At 38.1% G+C, this 16,602-nt stretch overlaps 1 protein-coding gene across 2 annotated transcripts in view; it reads right to left on the bottom strand.

The window, feature by feature from the left end:
- Nucleotides 1–16,602, bottom strand: part of PREX2 (phosphatidylinositol-3,4,5-trisphosphate dependent Rac exchange factor 2) — a 228,078-nt gene that overhangs the window by 27,728 nt on the left and 183,748 nt on the right. For both annotated transcript variants that reach the window (XM_045861068.1, XM_045861069.1), the window contains 2 exons: nt 10,726–10,792; nt 10,286–10,476 (listed from right to left, as the gene is read on the bottom strand). In XM_045861068.1, coding sequence (XP_045717024.1) covers nt 10,286–10,476; nt 10,726–10,792 — 258 coding nt within the window. The remainder of the gene's footprint in view (nt 1–10,285; nt 10,477–10,725; nt 10,793–16,602) is intronic.

Raw genomic sequence — 16,602 nt, 5'->3', positions numbered from 1 at the left:
TAGTTGTTTTCTCTGTTTATCCCAGATACCAAACAGACTTTTGTTTGAATATTTTCTGACATTTCTGGGGGATGTTCCAGTGTTTTATTCCATGGCTCCCCTTAGCAGGACACACAGAGGACTGGGAAGCAGAGAACTAGGGAGAATAATACTCTTTATGTGCTTCTAGCAATTCTTTCTCAGCTTCCTTGGTTGGCAGCTGATTATTCTTTGTCACTTCTGTGACTTCTCCTGCGTTATCTCTTCTTACTTACAATACCTAAGTGTATTAATTCCCCAAAAGTTCTTAGTAATATTTCTTTTCTTTTTTTTTTAAGATTTTATTTTTAGAGAGAGAGGAAGGGAGGGAGAGAGGGGGAGAGAAACATCAATGTATGGTTGCCTCTCCCACACCCCCCACTGGGGACCTGGCCCACAACTCAGGCATGTGCCCTGACTGGGAATTGAACTGCAGCCCTTTGGTTCACAAGCTGGCACTCAATTCACTGAGCCACACTAGCCAGCACAGCTCTTAGTAATGTTTTAAACCCTGCTCACAAAAATCTCTGAGAAGTCTTCTCTGACCCAGTCCCCTTGTCCTCTCCCTGTGCTAATTTATCAGCCCCTCAACCCTGCTTCTGGTTTTCCATAGCTTATTGGTATGTATGTGTGTGTGAACATGTTTATGCATATGGATCCTTTTACTCCTTGGTGACTATAAATACATCAGACGTCATCCCATATAGGTCCACCATGCACATCCAAAACTCGGCAGGTAACAGATTAATTCAATATCCCTCTCCACGATCCCCTCAAAGAAAAATGCAGATTTGCCCCTGTGACAGGCCCCTTTCCCTTGCCACCTTCCCAAGCTGGACCATCGGACCGTCAATTTCTGTTCTCTGTTTCTCACCGGTCACCTTGTCCCGTTGACAACCATTTCATACCTTTCCCATCTATTCCCTCCCCTCTCACCTCAATGCCAGAGTCTTATTTTTGGGTCTTGTCATCTCTTACTGTACTATTGTAAAATCCCAGCTGTTTCCCTGCCACTATTTTTGCCCTATCATAGACTGTAAGAGTGACCCTCACTTTTAAAAATACCTACTCATGGTATTCCTTTGCTGCAGCCCTTCACTGGCTACCTAGAGCCTTCAGGAGAGAGTCCCAAGTCCTTAACCTAGCAGGCAGGGCCGCCCATTCTCCAATCCCGGCTACTCTGCTAGCCTCATCTCCCAGCTCCACATCCCTCTCATGTCATTACCCACAAATAACAAACTACTGACTGTGACCTCTGCCCATGCCATCTGCTATTTTACACCTGGGGTTATATTCCCACACTAGTCCTTTGCCATGAACCATCCTTCTGCATTTCCATCACCTGGTAAACATTATTCATGCTTTAAATCCTGCAGCGGGCATTACCCCACACTCTCCCCACTACCAGGATTCAAATCTCACCGCTCTGTGTTTCTCCTGAGTTTGTCAGGTCACTGATTTAACATTAATATCGGAAAGGCCAAAATTGCAGCTTCCTTCCTGCAGCCTTCTCCACACCACCTGCCTCCTGCTCTGGGCTCCCAGAGAAAAGAGGCAATTCCTCAAGGGCAGACAAAAGTGAAGCAGCTAGACTTCTCTCCTTTGGGGGCTGGGAAATTTGGTTTCTGACATTCATTGGAGGAGTTATAAAGCCCCCAGAAATGTCCCAGAAAATGACCGGGATTTTATTTTGCTTTTAATGTAATTTTGCAGATTTATGAAAAACAGTATAGTTTCTTTAAATAAGTTTTGCAGAATCATGCCATGCTTAATACTTTATAAAGTAGATTCTGTATTTATCACTGTTAAATAGTTACATATAAATAAATTTTAGTGAGGTAAACACTTAAACTTTACTCATATGCTCAAATAGTAAAATTGGGTTTGACAAATATAGATATGAATTATTAACTATAACTAACAATTAGTTATAGTTAGTAATATATTAATTATAACATACTAAATATTAAATTTAATATAATTAGACAGTACAGATATAAATATTAAATACAACTAGTTATTAAATATTTAGATTATTTTATGAAGATGTGTTTAATATATTATGATTACCTAAACTTTCCCAATTTTAATGACGAAAAGTAAGCATGTACAAGCTCTCGTTTTAAATGTATTGAAGACAGATGGGTGTAACAAAATGACCAGTGATGTCAAGTACATGCGTGCAAAGTACACCTAAAACTAACACAATGTAACATTGAATGTAAACTGTAATTTTTTATTAAATGCATTGGGGTACATTTTTCAAATGTACAATTCAAGAAAAAATTGTCGGTGCACTACATCGTGTGCCCATCACCCCAGGCAGCGTCTCTGTCTGCCCACCTGCACTTACCCCACCCTGCTTTCCCTCTGGCGGTCACCACACTGCTGTCTGTGTCTGAGTGTTACATATATCTTTTGTTTAGCCCCTTCATTTTCTTAAAAAATAGAATATAAAAAGAAGGCGCATGTCCTGAAGCTAAGGCTCGTTTGCACACCACCACACGATACTGGAGGTCAGAACTAGACACCATGGCAGGAAGCCGTCACTCTCATAGTTACTGTTTTACTTTTTTCACAGTAATCCAACTTGAAAAAATAATGAACATTAAAAATAACAGAATTTAATGTACTAAGTTTAAAGCTTCACATCAATCGCAAAGAAAAATCTAGGCAATATATATGTAAATTTGACCTCTTTAAGGTAGGGAACTTTTGTAGTAGAAAACTTTTTATAAAAGGTAATGGGTAAAGATAAAATAATGAAACTGCTATCGTCTTTGAAATATTTGATTTCTTCCTATAATTTTAAGGGAATATACATATATTATTTATCTAATTGTTGAAATTAGCATAAATTATGGAGTTTTATCTGCCTATTTTATGATTCAGTATAATTTGAAATTCTAGGCTTACTTTTCTTTTGTTTCCTAGTTTTATGGAGGTACAATTGACAATTAAAAATTGTACGTATTTATTACATACAACTTGCTGACTTATTATACATATACATTGTGAAATATTCATCATAATCAAGCTAATTAATATATCTATCACCTCACATAGTTACCATTTTCTTATTCTTCTCTTGTGTGTTTGCGTGTGTGTGTGTGTGTGTGTGTGTGTGTGGTGAAAACACTTCAGATCTATCTTCCTAGCAAATGTCAGGTATATAATACAGTATTCTTAACTACAGTTATATCATTGTACAGTAGATCTGCAGAACTTACTCATCTTGCATAATTGAAATGTTGTGCCATTGACCAACATCTCCCCATTTCCCTCCTCCAAGAGCCATTCTGCTCTGTTTCTATGGGTTTGAAAGAGCAGTTAAGATTTATACTTATATTCTATTGTGAGTAGGATGTACTCACATTTTGTCTTTCTCCCGGAGTCCTATTAGTATAGCATTTTACTTTTTTTGTTCTAAAGATTACAGCACACTATTTTTGTTTTGATTCATTAATGATTTTATTAGATATCAAATATTTGATTAAATCATAATCATAACCTAGCTGTTAAAGAGAAATAATAATAACTACAGTTATATTTAATGACAGTTTTAAATGTCTGCTCTGTCATTGCTAGTACTACCCTTATATAGAAGAAGAGTTTTAGACCAATATGTTTCAGATTCTTGGCTACAGAGCATAATTTTAGAGCTTCTTATTGGGAATGTATATTATCTTGGCATCATGAGTCAGCAGAAACATTTCTTCTGTTCTATTTAGTCATCTTCGTGGAGCTTCAAAATTCAAGCACTTCTAATCTTGTTAGTGCATCTCTCAAGTCATTTTTTGCAGCAAAAGTAAATGGATACATTTGAAACCTACATTTGCTTATTGTAGTAATTTTTTTTCTGTCCCACGGAATCTAACCTACATATGGAAATCTCCAGAGTAAATCTCCTTCCTTTTACTTGATGTTTCAAATTACAAGTGGAGAAAGATGCCACTTTATCATCTGCCCTATTAGGGCTCTGATTAGGTTACCTTGAGTGACCCACTTTTGTAACATACTGTGCTTTTTAAACAAGGCTTGTTTTGTCCATTTGTCCTCTGATGTCATAGTGATGACAGAATAAAATGTTGAAAAAGACCTTTAAAGTTCAAACAAAAGTGGTTTTCAAAATTGTTCATTGATAGTTACCAAAAAGGTTTTTTAATTGCTTTATGAATAGTGATTACACTGTTCATCATCATTTGAAATAAAAACTGTTTCATTAACCAAATTGCTAATATATATTTTTCTTTAGTTGTTTTGTATTTTAACTCCCAGATTTCATTTTTCTAACAAATGCCTATACTCATGCCTTGAGTGCTATACTATGGTCAAATGATGAATTATATAAACTTCAGCTGGTTGGGGAAGTATTAGGTGGGACAAGAGTCTCAAGGTCTGGGCGTTCCTTACTAAATGTTATTCTTGCTAAATGTTAAAATGTAGCATAGTATTTTGCAGTTGTAGATCCAAATGGATGAGCTTGACAGCAACTCAACTAGTTAGGTGTAGCAGATCTCAAAGAAGAAATCAATGTATAATTAACCAAATGGTGTATATGAGCAATGGCTATGCCTACCTTTGGCGAGACAGAGCTTTGGATATAAATCCCGTCTCCTTTGCTTGCTGCAAGTAAAGAAACTACCTTGTGACAACCATGTCTAGTTCTTGAATAGAACATCCCAATCAACAAACCCCTTGAGTTCTGTAACAGAAGGGGAAGAAGATGACTCTGAGAATTTCACCACCCTTTGTAATACTGTCCAATGTGAAAACAGCTGTCCATAGCTCAATTTCCAATTGCTTGGTGTTCATCACCATTGTTTTTCAATGATGAGAACCCGCATTGTCACAGACTATTTCTTTCTCACACCCGGCTGTGGCTCCAAAAGACACAGTGGGGACCCTGACTGGTACTGGTGAACTGAGGATGTAGTGACCTCCTCCTGATGGCACTGTTCACAAGACCCCCTGGATGTTAGTAAAAAATACAGGATCTTACTTTCTGGAAAAAAAAAACCAGCTCTCACAACAAAGCATGAAGATAAAAGGTAATTTATGTGTACAGACCTCCGAGATTTTTTATTTTGCTTTATTTTATTTTAATTGTTGTTCAAGAACAATTTTCTGTCTTTTACTTCCATCCCAGACCACCCCTCTCAGCCCTCCCCACCTCCCTCCCATTTCCACCCCCCCAGTTTTTGTCCATGTGTCCTTTATACTTGTTCCTGTAAACCCCTCCCCTTTTCCCCTGAAATTCCTTCTCCTCTCCCCTCTGGTCACTCAGCCTGTTCTCTGTTTCAGTGTCTTTGGTTATATTTTGCTTGTTTGTTTGTTTTGTTGTTTTAATTCAAAGACATCGCAGGCAAGTCAGAAGCACGAGGCTTGTGCTCAGACCACGCCTGTCTTTCAGGGCTACCCATGGGCCCGTGGCACCACTGAAAACCCATTATTCATGGTTACTGGGAGTTTGTGGACAAAAGCCATCTGGAATAAATCTACAGGGAAAAAACTGATTCCAGATCTTTTGCCATCACTAGAAATTTCTCTGACATACCTTTTCAGGTGGCCTCTGGAGTTTTCCACCCACTTGTTCACCCTCCTGAAGCTCATGGAGTGAGAGGAAAATGGCATCTTTGTGTTTGGACACACTAAGCCTGGAGCTTCAGGTTGTGTAACATTTTTGGTCTACTGATTTATATTGGTTAAAGAAAAACAGTTAGCTCTGAAGCAGGGGGTGCAAATAAAGAACCAAAGCAACATGAGACACCCACGCTGAAGAAAAGGATGCTGCAGTATGAGGGCCATGGGAAATTTGGAAATCCCTGTCGCATACTTTTGGATTGCCTGCACCAAATAAATCACTGGCATGAGGCCAAACGAGATAATTAAAAGCCACAGTGCTGACCCAATACTTTATTTATTTATTTATTTATTAAGATTGTATTTATTTATTTTTTTTTAGAGAGAGGGGAAAAGAGGGAGAAAGAGATGGAGAGAAACATCAGTGTGTGGTTGCCTCTCCCACACACCTCACTGGGGACCTGGCCCACAACCCAGGCATGTGCCCTGACTGGGAATTGAACTGGTGACCCTTTGTTTCTCAGCCTGCGCCAATCCACTGAGCTATATCAGCCAGGGCCCAATACTTTAAAAATGTTCACTTAGGCAAAAAAGTACAAAGTTTCACTTTGTCAAAGAAGTAAAGTTGTCTATAAGGCAGGTATATAGACATTATATGGCATACATCTTGGTAGCAAAGAAAATTCTAAAGACATTCACATGTTTGTATTTGTTTACCCAAGAAGTGTAAATTAAAGCACTACTGAAATACCAGTGCACATCTAGGAGAGAAGCAGGATATGCACAGGGGTGGGCAAGACCAGGCCCATGGTTGCTTGTATGGAAAAAATAATACAATAATTAATAAATAATAAAACAATAATACACTCTGTCTCATGTACTCACAACTGTAAAGCCTCTTTTGCCCACCCTTGCAGATGGGGTTTAACACCCTCCGCAGACAAGGGAAGGGTGAATGGGCCCCCTGCTGCCCGACCTTCTGGTTGTGTCGTGCATGAGGAAAGCCCTTCTGGGAACCTGAGGAATGATGTACAAACCAAAGAGGTTTACAATCCAGTAGTTCCTCCTGGAGGATATTTTTGCTTTCTGTTAGTTTAATGGAAAATGAAATTGAAATTTGAACAGCTACATAAATAAAGATGCCTTTTATGTACAAAGAATAAAGAAGAGAAACCACTAAACTAATAGTTGAGTAAACTGTGTGGAATAACAACTAGTTGTAATGTTAAGTAACAAATGAAAGTGATAATGACAAAGTAAATGTGTACATTTTGGAAATACATGTCTAGTTGCTATGAGCAAAAAGCAGATTACTAAATTATGTACAACAATAAAACTATGTTCCAATGTGTGTTGTTTGATACAAGTTGCAAGAGATGATATAAAATGAAAGTTTTAAAAAAGGCATGTCAGGATAGGAAATTTTGGGAATTTTTCATTATTAAACTACTTCTTAACAGCATGTTTATATTGTTTAAAAGGCAAAATCTGATGTGAAAAAGCGATAGTCCTGTTCTTCTACTACTGAAAAGCGATTTAAGGTGAGTGAATGATGGAAGTGAGTGTGGGCAGGAAAGTCCGTCAGGTGAATGTAACTCACACAAAGGACTATCCTAGGAAAGAGAATGTAATAAAAGCAAAGCTGGGCTAAATGCTGGGAGAAGATGTTAATATTCATCCTGAATAGAAATTCCAACTAATCTCATGTTCACGGTCGTATGCAGTCCCGCCATGTAATTCAGTCTGCATTAAAACGCCTAGACATTACTGCTAATCAAGTCTGTCTTTTCATACTGAGAAGCCACATTCTCCTCTCTAATATCAAACATATGCAGTATAATACAACACTTTAACAATATTTCAGATTCTTTTTTTTTCAAATAAAATCAGAACAGGTAGGAAACTAACCATCTAACACGGGTATCATATAGTCAACAACTTCTCATCTTGATTTTACAAGTAAATTGTAGAACCAGTCTGTGTAACATGTATCCTGACTCACACTGCGAACTTCTGCCCTTGGCTGGAGGGAGCCCTGTCCAGTGTGAGTGCAGGTGCGGGTCCAGCTGGGCTCCTCTCTGAATGATAATTACCAAGGAGTCACTTTATTTTTTATTAAATTTATTGGGGTCATATTGGTTAGGAATTATTTTAGAACCAATCTTATGTTTTAGAACCAGTCTTACGTGGAATTTCTGTTTCCAAAAAATTATAAATTGGCATTTTTATCATCATGAAAAATCTAAGCATAGCCTTCACCAAAAGATCAAAGATAACACTAAACTCCCATTTTATCCTGCAAAATGGGAAAACCAAACCTGACCATTTTCAAATAGTTTTAACCTTCAGGTCAGCATCTGTCATGGGGAATTTGTGTACACACCTCAGTAAATGTCTCCAAAATGAAGTAACTGAAACTGTATTTATTTTGAATTGTAGAAATGGAAAACATCAAACTACTTTGAAATTCCAATGTTAGTTGTGATTTTAACACACTTATCAATTAATACAGCAACTGCAAAATAGCTGTGGGGCACCATCTTCTCCTACACAGCATCAGTCAAGTTCTCACCTTGGCTCACGGAATATCTGAGTATCATTTGAACAACCTGGCCAGGGTTCCAGGGCTGAATGGCAGATTTGTTTGCATTGACTTGCAGTGAATTAATCAGGGGGCTGTCACAATGTATCCAGGCCCTCAAATGACTATGTTCTTGCACCAAAACACAAATGATCAAGGTGATGGCCCTTGGTTGAGGCCACCATGGCCGCTGTGCCATTCCTTGAGCACATGAGGCCCACCTCTCTGTAGCTCCACATCTGCAGGACTGCTCCCGTGGTTGACTGAATGTTCTTCCCCTGAGATTTCTGCTCGATTCACTCCAGTTTATGCAGGTGTCTAATGAAAGCCCCCCGCCGGAAGGTGCTACTTCTTCCTTCCCATCCTGTCACCTTCTACCCCTCTGACTTCTAATCTTCTCTGTCTTTATTTCACCTGTCACATTACATATTTATCTGTTTACTTTATTATCTGTTTCCCCAACACAATGAATGTTATATGAGAATAGAGACTTTATTTTTTCAATGCTGAATCACCAGCCCCTAGGACAGTACTGTCACATAATTGGTGCTCAATGAATATTTACTGAGTGAATGAATAACAAGTGAATATATAAATGAATTAATGGGGCCAGAATGAATGAACATGATCATAAAAGGGGACATCACTTTTCTGCTAATACAAAATAAGTCTATATATTTAGTTACAGAAAATGTTTTCAATTAAGTTGTTAATAAGCTTGCAGCAGAACACAAAGTACATGGTAATTAAAATAAAGAGGGAAATTCTGTATATTTTGTCAGCCCCCCAAAATTGTAATGCTCCTTTCAGAAAAATAGTCTTGCCATATTTCATAAGCCAAAACATGATGTTTAGGACTTAAAAGCTAAAATTCAGGCATACCAGTTGAATGGCATTTCATACATGAGTACCTGCTGCCTTGAATCATCTTTTCTCCATTTTTGCCCCTCCAACCTGATGCAGCCAAACCCAGTTCACCTGCCAGCTTCTCCATGGAAACTTCCCAGTTCTAACCATCACACAGATCTATTTTCCCTCTGCATCATATTTTTTTCTTGGTAGCTTCCTAGATCATTTACATTTTATTGTAGTCTTGATTTGTTCTTTTTATCATAGCTTTTGCTATCTTGTTGTTATATTATTATTAATAATTTTGTTATTGCTTTCTGTTGTATGTTCGTGCTTTGTCTCTAACATGAGCATCACCACTTTGTTACCCAGCCAACAGCACCCACTGCAGTCCACTGAATGAGTTAAGTACTAAGTACATTGTGATAAATACTAACCACCATCCACAAATCTAACTGGCCTAGAACTAAGAAGAGACAATGACTGATGACAGAAGGCTCTCTGACTTCTCAGATTATAATGAGGACTAAATTCTTCCCTATTTTTCCATTTATATGGTTTCAGTTCCTTTTGAAAATGGAGAGTTGACAGAAGAGGAGCAAGTAATTATTTTTAAAAAAGGCTTGATCTGTGATACTGCACTCATCATTTGGATCTGATGTAGCTACATGAAGTCAGACACCTACCTTGGCTGTCCCAAACAGAGCACAGTTGCAGAAGACAAACCACTTGGATAGGACCCATCTGGGTGCCCCCTTACATTTTCAGGAACAACATACTATATGGGTTATTGGACTATAATTCTGCCAGGCATGAGAAGGCAGTCATAACCCCAAGACAGCATCCAGCTCACAACATCTGGGTAATAGGGATCCAAATCACTGAAGAGTGATAGGATCACCAAATACAATGAAAAGCATTTTGTTTAATTAGTTGGATCAGTTCCTACCAAGCAAGTTGCTACAGTGAATAAGGTCAATGCAAAATTTTGTATCTAATATATAAATCTTATAATGTAAATATAAGGGTTATAACACTCTGGGCCACAATGGTATAAATGCAGGATTGCATTCATTTGTATGAATAAATAGTCATGGAAAATATAGGAACTAAAGCTAGGAATTACTATGTAAGAATTATCTAATTCCAAAATTTTCTTCCAAACACATGAGTTCTTTGAGTGTTTCCACTTAAAATGTCATGTTGCCAAAATGTAAACCCAACCACCAAATGAACTTGGGCACACTCACATACCGGTGCACGCCGCTGTTGCACATGATGACGTGGCACGCCCCCAGCCTGCTGCACAGCTCCGATGACACCGACAGCAGCCCCACGCCCGAGGCGCTGCACGCCGTGTTTGCACAGGTGGCTGTGCGCTTGGATCTGATAAATGAAGCTACCAGGCGATAAAGTTCATCCAAGGCATTGAGAGGCCTCATGAGCTGTAGAACAAAGAGACAAACATGAAGTTCACATGTTATGGGGAACAAAATCCTTTCAGATGGAATATAATTTACTGTTGTTATAACTTTCAATGAATGGTCTAAAATACTTTATTATGGAGGTAACAGAATTGGAGACAACCAATATTTATAATTACATACACATTTCTCAAGAATAAGAGCAGAAAAACTAAATAAGGGAGGAATGTGCATTACAAGGAATAAATAAATGCTATCATTTATTTTTACCTTATCAATGTAGGCAGCCTTGGATGTGGAATTGGGTGGTGAATTTGACTTGTCCAAGTAGAATGCTCTGTGAGAGTCCAAAGAATAAATGATCATTTATTGTGAAAAAAGTTAAAATGCATGAAAACATATACAAGTTTCACTGACTTCCTTTTAAAGACAATGAAGTGTTGTCTTAATGTTCAACCAAGTGTTGAACACTAGGGTGGGTGGGATTGCAAAAAAAAGTGAATAATTTTCAGTTTCAAAACAAATGTTTAAAGCTACCAGCAGCTCCATTAGATATTATGTGTCCTCAGAGAGATTACCCAATTTGTCTATGCCTCAGTTTCCTCTTCTGTAATTTGGGAATAATATTAGCATTTACTTTACAAGGCTGCCAAGAAGATTATGCATTAATGCAAATAAAATGCTTAGAATAGTACATAGCACAGAGTAAGTGCTCATTAATATTTGCAATATTTAATATTATTATAAAAGTTGAAGAAATGTATTTTCTTGTGACTACTGGAGGATATTATCCAGTTTTCATTATTGTGCAAGTGTGTGATTATAAAATAATACTCAAAAAACTAATTTTAAAAAGACTACTGATGGATTATTTCAGATTGGAAGTTAAACCTCTTCGAGGATACAATGGCTCTCTTTTGTCACCAGGGTGGAACTGGTAACTACTGTTTTAATACACTGCATGGAATCCCACCTAGCAGTAATGTTGTTTGGGTTTTGTCTAAGATCAAGTAGTGTGGACTAATCAAGTATTACACTTTACATTAGGAAAGCTTTAACAGTAACTTCTAAGTGAAAATTAGCTTATTCATCTCTCAAAGACAAACAATAACAAATGTTAAAACAGTTTAGCATCCAAGATTCTTTGTTACTCATTATAATTCATTTTGAACTTGTAGATTGCCATTACCATCTTGGCACAGAGGTGGTCCTTCAAAGCTGGAACCCACTGAGATATCTCAGTAAGATGCCTCTGTGCCCTTCCTCAAGTGTGCTTGGTACACAAGTCCATGGACAAATTATTCCCTCAGCCTGAACCCCACGGCTACTTTTGGTCCCGAACACACAACACTTCGAGGAGTGTGGGGACCAGAGGGACCCAGGACAGTGTTCAGCTCAGGATGACTGGGTACGGGAATGTGAACCACTGAAAAGGGAACATCCACCAAGTGCCATCAAAATAGTTTTGTTTACCTGGTTGAGTCAAAATCTACTAAGAACACAGGATGGAGAGCAAAATCAAAGGAACGTGAACTACTTTAAAATGTTCCGGACTTTCCCCAGCACCAGGAAGAGACAACAATGACCTAAGAAGATTGCTGTTGCAGGAAGAGGAAATGAGCATGCATTGTGTGATGTACAAAGGACAATGTGGCTGGAGCTCGGCTGGAATGAATGAATGAGCAGCTTAGAAAGAGGCTTGAACAGGCATGCTCTGTAGGGCCTTGTAAACCCTGATAAAGATAAATATTTAGGCATGGATTTACTTTTATTTATCCAGAGAGTTTCAAAAACAGAAGACAGGCTGTTTTATATACACTTTATTGCTGTGCATAAAAATCCATGTTCTCCTGAAAGAACTGAGTGCCTTTTTATTTCAGTTATATAGGTAGGTACACATTTAGGTGAATACTGTGAAAACCTATGCATGCACCCCATCTTTAACAATCTTAGCATTTTGCACTTTGTTTCTCCTTTTAAAGAAGTGAAACAGTACAGATATAGATGAGCCCTTTGCTGCTGACCCTTCTCCACTCCCATTCTGGCTCCAAAGGCTCCCTCCCCGAGGAAATACCACCTGGAAGCTGACACGTTACTTCCACACTTTACAAGGTCACCCACATGCTTGGCACAAATGGAGGTACCGAAGAATAGCTGTTTTCTCTTTACTTCTTCTTCTTTAAACCCACACATTCTTTCTAGGCCTGCTTCCTCAAGAAGCTCATTATTTAGTTAACATTTTTTGGTCAGTGTCCATCAGTATACTCCAGCACAGAATTTTAGAATTAAATTGACAGAAAATTTTTTCGCCTCAATACTGCTTTGGGATCTGCTCGCAGTCCACTTGTATTTGAGTCTTGTCTGTATTTTTTCTCTAATAGGTTAAGATTTTCTTTTTATCCTCAATGTTCTAAAGTTTAATCACAAAATGTTTAGGCATTGATTTTCTTATATTTATCCAGAGAGTTTCAACGAATGCTCTCAACATGAGGGGGCTTGTCTTCCCTTCTAGAAAAATCTCTGCCATTATCTTTTTACAGAATCTCACGTGCATTCTCTCTCTTTCTCTCCACACAGATACACAGACACACAGACATTCACAAACACAGGTGCACTTTCTTTTAAGACTTTATTTTTCCATTATCACATTTTAGATTGTTTGCTAAGTGATGCCTTTCCAATAAAAAAACTCAAGTATGGAGCTTATCCTTTCTAAAGAGAATTTTATTTCAATAATTAGCTTTTTGTTTCCAAGATTTCGGCCTATTCTCATTTTATTGCTACCACTAAAAGGTAAACTCCCTGATGAGAATGTAAACTTTCTATGTTGTTATGGATTTGATTTACTTTTGTTCACCGCAGCAGCTCTAGCACCTAAAATAGTATGAACTTAATAAATATCATAAACAAATGTTTGGACAAAAAGGTGAAGGGATTAAGTAAAAAAAAAAAGAAAGAAAACTCAACAACTCATAGACAGGCAACAGTATGGTGATTACCAGAGGGAAGGGGGAGGTGGGAGGAGGCAGGAGAGAGTAAAGGGGGTTAAATGGTGATGGAAGGAGACTTGACTTGGGGTGGTGGACACACAATACAGTGTACAGATGATGTGTTATAGAATTGTACACCTGAAACCTTTATAATCATATTAACCAATGTCACCCCTAAAAATTCAATATAAAATAGTCATAGAAAACAAAATAATAATCAGATAACTGACTCTATTTCAAGATTTTCCTTTTTTAATGGATTGCAATCTTTTGTTTATATTTTGAGCATCTAAAATATACTTTGCCAGACTATCCCAACATTTTAATTTCTTCTGAGTCAAATTTACTTCCAATTGTCAATTTTGTTGGCTCCTTCATAGTGTTAGGCTCCCTCATGTGGTTTGGAATTTTGTTTTGCAAGTTCATTTGCAGTGGGATAATTTTTAATTTTTGTTTTTAAATAAAGCTCCATCCCCAACCTCTCATCATGCTTATCTCACAAGTGATTGTGCGCTCACCTTGTGCCCAGAGACACCCCTCTACAACCACTCACATTGTGCTGACACCTGGGTTACGACTAGCCGCACCCCTGAGCCAGTGAATGACTTGGTTCGGTTCCCAGTTTAATTGCCACATCAGCTTCCTCCACCACCTCAGTCCCTCTTCCGTCTTAAGTCCACAAGAGCTACAGTCTCTCAGGAAGTAGCAGAGAGCAGATTGTTCATCTTTTGCTCAGAAATGGAAGAGTTCTTCTCTACGCCCTAGTTTCCAACTGTGGGGCTGGCTCTGGATCTCCACCTAGTGTGAAATGACTTTAATTTCTCATTTCTGTGAGGAAGTAGTATGGATCCCTCTTTCCACCACCAGAAGGCAACAGGCCGGGGGCTTCAGCACAGCTTACAACACATTGCTTGCATTTCCCTCCCATTCACAGGTCACTAAGATGATAAACTGTGGCCTCAGCTGTGACTCTTACATGTTCTGCCTTCATATTTCATCTAGCACTGATATACCTTTGGAACAGAGGTGGTGCTTCAAAGCCAGAACCCACAGAGCCACCCTGCTCAGATGTCCCCATGCCTTCCTCAGGTATGCTTGATAGAAAAAGAGTCAACAAGTTAGTTAGCCTCCCAGGGTCTCAAGCACCACATCTTTGCAATGGATATTAAAACTGTCCTACGTATTGATAGTACTGTAGTAAGCAAATGGGCTTCATTCCATAGACAACTATTATTCAAGTGCACACAGTAGGAGCCCTGTAAGCCAAAATGCCCTGCTTCCAAGGCCATCTAAAATATTTTATGATCCATGTAAACATGAAAATTAAGGTAGATATTTGGCATCTACATAATTCCAGGACCACTACACAAACAGGTTCAGGTCTAAAAGGAAAGCAACCTTTTTTGGGTCAAAGAACAGTATGATTTAAATGGCTTACTCAGGAGCATTGGCTGTGGAAACAGCAGTTCTTTTTTACCCTGAATAGTTCGGGAAGAAAAATATTCTGTAAAAGTCCAGGGATCATTAGTACAACAGTACGGTGATTATCAGAGGGAAAGCGGAGGTGGGGAGAAGGGAAGGAAAACTTCACTGCCGGAACCTGCCACTACAGCTGGGCATGTGGGACACTCTTCGTGCTTTCTGAAAAACGTTCCTTAAAAAATAAAGTTAGGAGCAGAATCATGTTAGTATAATTCTACTACATTTACTTAAAATGACTTGGCATATATCTTCAACTTTTCAATGGGGCAAAATATTTAAAAACACAGTTGATGAAGAGAGCCAGTAGAAAAAATAACTTTTATAGATTTAAAATAAATAAGTGAAACCTTTTTCAGAAACAACTTCACCTTTCCTATATGGCAGAGCTAAAGTAGAAAAATCATTGTATAATATAACTGCACCCTTGAAAATACTCCTAGAAGGGAAGGGCTAACTACAAATTCAGAGTTAAATATATTACTGGTCCAGACTTGGGCAAGCAGCTAATATTTGTTAGTCCATGATCACAGAAAGAAACAAATTATTATAAAATATATCGATGAGCTGATGATGTCTAGAGAAAATAACCATGAAATATAGATGCCTTGTTACTGTCAGGAAATTTATATAGCCAACAAATATTTTAATCAATTACTTCTTAAAATAAAAATTTGGAACTGAGACCACAACTAATTTTAGGTATGCCCTAGCAGGAGAAAAGTTTGTTCAGCCCGATATTTCACTATCCCCAAGGTCTGCAGGTATTGACATAACTTCTGTCTTTTTCAGAATATGACAAACTGTGGATAGGAAATGAATTTCTAATGCACTTCTCTTAATTGCAAGTCCTACAGTGCCCCTTAATCAAAATTTATGAGAAAGTTAATGGCAAAATTGGATTAATGCCAAAACTGACCATAGATTATTATGCTTCTGAGGTTAGTAAGAATGAAGTCATGGTCCTTTGTCTCAATGCAGCAAATTTTATTAAGACCACTTTGGAAGTGCTGCTCCTGTTTTATAGAAGCTGAACAGTAAGTTTCCTTTCATGTTGGATTCCATCAGCTTCACTATTATAATTTTATAAATGGATATATTATAATAATATATTTCATTAGTCCTTATGGATTAAAATACCAGTGAAAGGGGTGATAATGTTATAAATTACAATTTGTACTGATATAAAAATGCCCAAATCAAATAACTACAATGAAAGGAATCTTGAGTAAACTAATCTCATACAATCTAATAGTGAAGACAAGTACACAGGTATCTGTAATGCAAGGTAGAAGTGACAGGTAAGTAAAAGGCACAGGAAGTCACTAGGATATACTTGCATGAGGAAGGAGGAAGGCCACATAAGAAAATGGCACAAGAGCTGGACTTTGACCCATGGATGGGATTCCGGACAGGTCCAAACGGAGAAGCAGCATTTCAAGTGGAGACAAAACCATGAACAATGGAATGGATATAGAAGTAGATGGAGTCGATTAGGCTGAAGCCAAAGTTCACGTAGGGAGGGAGAGAGAATGTGTGACAAGTATGCTAGGTCCATATTATGACAAAATTAAACACCAAAGTAAAAAATTGTAACTAAGTTATTGAGCAGTGGCCCTGGCTGGTATGGCTCAGTGGATTGAGTGCTGGCCTACAAACCAAAGGGTCGCTGGTTCAA

The sequence above is a fragment of the Phyllostomus hastatus genome, unplaced genomic scaffold, assembly GCF_019186645.2.
Source record: "Phyllostomus hastatus isolate PE091 unplaced genomic scaffold, TTU_PhHast_1.1 phas_scaffold_21, whole genome shotgun sequence".
NCBI classification, from domain to species: Eukaryota; Metazoa; Chordata; class Mammalia; order Chiroptera; family Phyllostomidae; genus Phyllostomus; species Phyllostomus hastatus.
Note: the sequence above shows the minus strand (reverse complement) of the source record. Positions and strands in the feature narration are given on the sequence as shown.